This window comes from Pecten maximus, chromosome 4 (assembly GCF_902652985.1).
Source record: "Pecten maximus chromosome 4, xPecMax1.1, whole genome shotgun sequence".
In the NCBI taxonomy this organism is placed as follows: domain Eukaryota; kingdom Metazoa; phylum Mollusca; class Bivalvia; order Pectinida; family Pectinidae; genus Pecten; species Pecten maximus.
The window spans coordinates 8,317,726-8,324,454 of NC_047018.1; the positions used below are offsets into that span (position 1 = coordinate 8,317,726).

General features: G+C 44.0%; 1 protein-coding gene across 1 annotated transcript; it reads right to left on the reverse strand.

Moving 5' to 3' along the window:
- Nucleotides 1-3,445: 3,445 nt before the first annotated feature.
- On the reverse strand, nt 3,446-5,089 carry LOC117324870. Its single transcript, XM_033880698.1, has one exon. It carries the CDS (start codon nt 5,087-5,089, stop codon nt 3,446-3,448), a length of 1,644 nt encoding a protein of 547 aa, XP_033736589.1.
- Nucleotides 5,090-6,729: the final 1,640 nt, after the last annotated feature.

Below are 6,729 nucleotides of genomic sequence, written 5' to 3' on the forward strand. Positions count from 1 at the left end.
AGCTATCAGGCACCGCATGGAGAGAGTTTCACCAAACAAATAGACACCAGCAGCATGTACATATAGTACAGTCAAGTCGAACGTTCTCATGAAATGGTCGTAAATCAATCAATGAATGACCAGACAATTAATATAGCCACAACACACAGCTGGGCCTCCATAATATTCAGATACATGTGTCAGAGAATATCAGAACTCCTGCAACGAGTCCGACATAACAGTCATTGTAGTACCACACCGCCAGGCGTTATAAGAAGACGAACATGTGTCCATTTTGGTAAACAATCGTCTGCATACGGCTGTTCAGGGCCTCCATACATTCACCGTCAGCTCATAGATAATAGGTATGTATATAGCGTTGACAGGACATGGTCATGATATGGCATTGGCATGGAGCTACAATATATAAATAACAATCCCTATAAGACTATACCCTAACAATATAATTAACATTCATTCAATAGTTATTTTATACAAACATGGTAATACACATAACCGCTCTCGGTATCGTACGTACGCGCACCTGTTAGCTCAGTACTACCAATAACTTGCCACGCACGAGCTTATACACATAAACACTCACGGTCGTTCATATATACGACAAATACCCTGAAATAAAAACATATCAACTTACCGTGGCTGAATTTCACTCTCCTTATGGCTTTCCCAATATATTCACATCTCTACCTGTCAATATGGCTGCCCGCTATGCCTACCTTCGTGTCCTCGCATGCGCAATAACATACAAAAGTTACGCGCGAGAAATCGGCGCGTAATTTAAAAGGTTACAAATAGTATACTTACACAACACAAATATTTACATCCCGAACCGGTATGTGACACACGCCCCGGCTTCGAGAAATACAATTGTGTAACAATTTTCATTTCACTGCACATCACATACGCTGATCCTTTGATTTCAGTTCCAATGTCTCTAGTTACATATCAGTTGAGCAGAAGCAAACACATATGTCCAATCTGTAGTCTGCTTAAACAATCAGCTCCCACATTCTCACTTCCTCGAATCGCCCTGATGGTAAATCTGTATGGTTGTAATAACAACGCCCATCTCATGAGACGAGAACTGGTCCCTTTCAGCTTGTTAAGATACAACAGCGGCTGGTGGTCCGTCTCAAGAACAATATGGCGTCCGTAGAGGTAACGTTGGAACTTCAACACTCCCCATACAACCGCCAAGCACTCCTTTTCGACCACTGCATAGGACGTTTCAGCACCTTTGAGTTTCCTTCTGGCATATGCGACTGGGAGGCGATCTCCTGACTCTTCCTGTAGAAGTACCGCTCCAATGCCATAATCTGAGGCATCCGTCTGTAGGATGAATTCGTCCTCTAAGCTTGGCAACTTCAGGATAGGGCTTAAAGATAGGCTCTTCTTCAGCGTTTCAAACGCTATCTCTTGAGCTTCTCCCCAGACAATCTTTTGTGGCTGGCCCTTCCTTGTGAGGTCTGTTAAAGGCACAGATATTGCGGCGAAATCGGGAATGAACTTCCTGTAGTATCCAGCCATACCTATAGAAGACTGTACCTGCTTCTTTGTCTCAGGTCGTGGAACGCTCAAGATAGCCTTCAACTTGTCAGGATTGGGTAATAGTCGCTGGTCTTCTACAATGTGTCCCAGACACTCCAGACTTCCATACCCCAGTGCACATTTCGTTGGTCTGGCTGTTAGTCCAGCCTTCCGTAGACGAGTGAATAAATCCCTTAGACTTCGGATGTGGTCGTCCCAGGTCTTCGAGTAGAGAAGAATATCGTCAATGAAACTTCCCACACCCGACATACCTCTCAGGAGTTTCCTCATGATGCGACAAAACGTTGCCGGAGCATTCACAAGGCCAAACGGCATCACCGAAAACTGAAATAATCCGAATGGTGTGGTAAATGCTGTCTTCTCCTTTGCAGATTCCGACAACGGTACTTGCCAATACCCTTTACTTCAAAGCTAGACGAGAGAAGTATCTGTGTCCAAAGAGTCTTGCAAATATGTCGTCCGCATTGGGCATTGGTTCGGCGTCAAAGATCGTAACGCGATTCAGTTGACGAAAATCAATACAGAACCGGTTAGTTCCGTCCTTCTTCCGAACAATCACCACAGGTGCCGCATATGGAGACTCCGACGACTCAATGACACCCATTCGTAGCATCTTGTCTAACTCCTCCTTGATGGTGTTCTTCATACTATATGGAATACTATGTCTCTTCACTCTAACAGGCTCGCTGGTTGTTGTCCTGATGTCGTGCTTTCCCAGATTAGTTCTTCCTGGCACATCAGTGAACACGTCGTCATATTCCGATAAGAGCGTCCTTACATCCGTTGCTTGGTCTGATGTCAATAACTCTGATACTGCGACGTCAACCAATGATTCCGTCCTGGTCTGTGGAGGAATAGTGACAATATTCCCTGGAGGAAAATCTTCATCGTCATTCTCATCCTCTTCCTCTACCATGGCATCACAAACGACTGACAAAATACCCAAATCTTGTGCAACCGCCGAACTGCACTGCCGCTCAACATACAACTTCAAAAAGGTTGGCATGCAGCGTCTTCTTCTTTCCTTCAACGTTCACCTTGTAGTCCATTGAGCCTCTCTTTTCTTCAATAACATATGGCCCTCTCCACTGCATCAGGTGCTTGTTCCTCTTGGTTGGTAAAAGAACCAATACCTTCTGTCCAGGCTTCATCTCGCGAACTTTTGCCTTCCCGTTATAGTATTTCGCCTGACGCATTTTTTGCTGTTCGAAGTTGGTCTTGAGTGAGTTGACATGTTTCTTCTAACCTTTCCTTCAGGTCCACTACATACTGGTATGTGGTCTTAGTATCCGGGTCTGGAACATCTTTAGTCCAAAGTTCTCTGAGAATCATCATCGGGCCCCTGACTGTCCTGCCGTATAACAACTCGAATGGCGAATATCCAAGGCTGTATTGGGGTACTTCACGATAAGCAAATAAAAGCGCGTTAAGATACTTATCCCAGTCTCGCGGACGTTCAGCGCACATCTTACGCAGCATTCCCTTCAACGTTCCATTGAAGCGCTCAACTGGCCCATTGCACATGGGATGGTACGGAGAGGTAGACAGCTGGCGTATGGACAACAATCTGCTAACTTCTTGCATCAACTCCGAGGTAAACTGAGTTCCACAATCTGTCAGTACTTCGCGCGGTATTCCGACACGACTATAAACATCTACTAAGGCCTCGGCCACACGCTCGGTCTCAATACCTCTTAAGGCGACTGCCTCTGGGTAACGGGTAGCATAATCAACTATTGTGAGTATGTAGCGATTCCCACGATCAGTCACTGGCTGTAATGGTCCTACTAGGTCAATAGCGACACGCTGGAAAGGGGTATCGATTAGAGGCATTTGTCCCAATGGTACCTTGGTCACTCTTCCTTTAGGAATAGTCCTCTGGCATACATCACAGGACCTACAAAATCTGGTAACATCTGATGCCATACCAGGCCAAAAAAAACTCCGTCCTGATCCTGTCCATTGTCTTCTTAGCTCCAAGATGTCCAGCCATCATAGTATCGTGAGCCAGTTGTAACACTGTAGAACGCAACTTCTCCGGTATCACCAATTGCTTGAAAACCCGTCCATTTCCAACACTTGGACTCTGAAACTCTCTATAAAGCAATCCTCGACTCACATAAAACCGTGACGATCCACGATCTGTTCTGTCTTTCACGGCAGCATCCTTAGCCAAATGCCAGTACTTTGACAAGGTTCCATCGGCCTTTTGCGTCTCCTTGATTTCTTCTGGAGTTCCAATATCTTGCATCACCTTAGGTACCCTCAGAGTACGATATGGCTGATTATCCTTTTTAGCTTGGGCCCTCGTCTGAACAGCATGTATGACTTCCGCTGGCTTCCATTCCAAGTCGGGATCGTTGGCATGTCTAACTCCCGGAATATTTCCAAGTATCAAGTCATACACGGGATTGTCCATGCACCAAGCACATACGCTTCCGGTAAAATATGGAGAATCCACCAACAGCTTAGCAATAGGCACAGTAAGTTTGTCACCATTAGCCAATATACAGGCCTGCGTCTCACCGGTAACATCTTCATCAGATACGGGACTCTTCCGGATAACAGCTCCTGAGCAACCAGTGTCCCTGAGCACCATCACAGAACGATTACCAACACGTCCTCTCACTGCAGGCATCTCACAGCTTAACGGCCGTTCACACGAAGATGTCAGTATATTAGTCTCCGTGGTATCCGTATCCTTCACAACTCCCTCTGAACAACAATCTTCTGGAGGAATAACAGCAGCCTTGTCCTTAGTAGAGATACACTGAACCTGACCCTTCTTCGACTTCCTAGGACAGTTGTAAGATAAATGGTCGGTCTTGTTACATATGAAGCAATGTTTACCTGATCCCGAGCTTGAGCCAACCGGCCTAGTCTTAGAACCAGACTCCGAACCTGACTGTTTCGTTGTCGAGACATCCCCTGTACCAGTCTTACCATTAGATCCGTTGAATTGCTTCTTATAACCCTCGGGACGGAACTTCAGTAGATTCGCCGTGTGTCCTCTGGCATCGGCAAACTGATCCGCCAGTTTAGCCATCTCACCAATAGTAGCTGGTATGCGTTCCTTCAGGAATAGCGTCAATTCGTTTCCACAGGCTTGGATGAACTGATCGCGAATGATCAAATCCTTCACACCTTCAAACGTCTTTGGGGTTTTGGCCATTTCCAACCATCTCAGAAAATAGCTGTCTAGTCTTACAGCGAACTTCGCAAAATTTTCACCAGCTTCCGGTCGTCCAGTCTTGAATTTCTTCCTAAACCCTTGCTCAGTTGTCTCAAATCTCTTCAACAAAGCGTCCTTCAAAACATTATAATCTAGGCTCTGCTCCACAGGAAGTCTGCGGAACACGTCTAACGCCCTACCTTTCAGAAGTACACTCAAATTGGACGCCCACTGGTTCTCCATATCCCATCCTTGAGTAGTAGCATACCTCTCAAATCTCTGCAAATATGAATCAATATTGTCTTTGCCCTCCTCAAATGCTGGGAGTTTAGGACCCCTCAAATCACTGCCTGTCACCTTAGGCTTCATATCCAAAAACCAAACATAGAGACCTGAAGGTAAACATTGACACAATATTGATTTACATATATTCGAGGGCTAAACATGATTTAAATTGTGATCCGAGGACAAAATATGAACCAAAGATTAATTAACAGAGATATGAGGGCAAAACGTGAACAAAATGTGTTTTACATTAAAATCCGAGGGCAAAACGTGAGCAAAACATTGAATTACATATAAATCCGAGGGCAAAGCATGAACAGAACACTGATTTACGCAGAGACCCGAAGGCAAAACCTTAAAAAAAACATTGATTTACAGAGATCCGAGGGCAAACCGCCTTGCAAGGTACAAAGGAGATATGTTCTGACAATCGTCAAGCACATATTATGGTAAAGCACCGGTCATGTGATTGTCTGGTTACGAAACGAGAAATCGGGTAGAGTCAATGATGTGACCTAAATTTTAATCATTTTTTAAATGTCGTACGAGATCAACACATTATCAAATTGGTCTTTGTTCCTTACTTCATTTGTTTTTGGTGTTTTTTCAATTAAAACGTCTTAGAAAAACAGATTGCTTAATTTAATCAGATACTGGATGGATTTAGATTTCATTAAATCAATTATACTAAAATGGAAAATATCTGGAGAATAATCTATCGTGTGTGGCCACCTCTCTGATGTCATGATTGGTATACAAACATATATAGAACACAAGGATCGATGTGCACGTGATAATAACTAGATGCAGTGGTGATACACACAGTGTACGAGTCGGAATATAAAACATACAACAATAAAACTTAAAATTAAATAATAATCATAAAACAGAAAATTTCCCGAGGAAGAACTCTTTATCACACTACCAACAATCCCCAAACGCACGGAGAAGAGTCAGTGTGTCCGGGAGTGGTCTGTATTTGATTTAGACCAAGGCAATATCATATCAAGCTGAAATCACTTATACTCCACCAAAGAGGCTAGTCAGACAATTATCAGTAACTTTAAAATCAAAGACATTTTGTGTAGTGGCCGTTCGAAAGTACTCAAACGTCAGGTAAAATCCTATGAGCATGTGTAGAATCGGCTGTGACAACCCTCTGTTGTAATGACCATTAGAATCGGCTGTGCCAACCCTCTGTTGTAATGACCATCAGGTCGGCTGTGACGACACTCTGTTGTAATGACCATCAGGTCGGCTGTGACAACCCTCTATTGTAATGACCATCAGGTCGGCTGTGACAACACTCTGTTGTAATGACCATCAGGTCGGCTGTGACAACCCTCTGTTGTAATGACCATCAGGTCGGCTGTGACAACCCTCTGTTGTAATGACCATCAGGTCGGCTGTGATAACCCTCTGTTGTAATGACCATCAGGTCGGCTGTGATAACCCTCTGTTGTAATGACCATCAGGTCGGCTGTGACAACCCTCTGTTGTAATGACCATCAGGGGGATGACGAGTATCGTATCGTGGTAAGGAGAGTCTTTGTTATATATACATTGTATATGTAGTGGTAGTGTCAACCATAAAATAGAGAAGCGCATCTATTGTCGCTAATTTTGGCAGTGATGTCGTATTAAAGGCCTGCTACATGATTATATATCCTGTCGCACTTAAGATGCCAGTTTTAACAATATACATTTAAGTATTCATATAACGA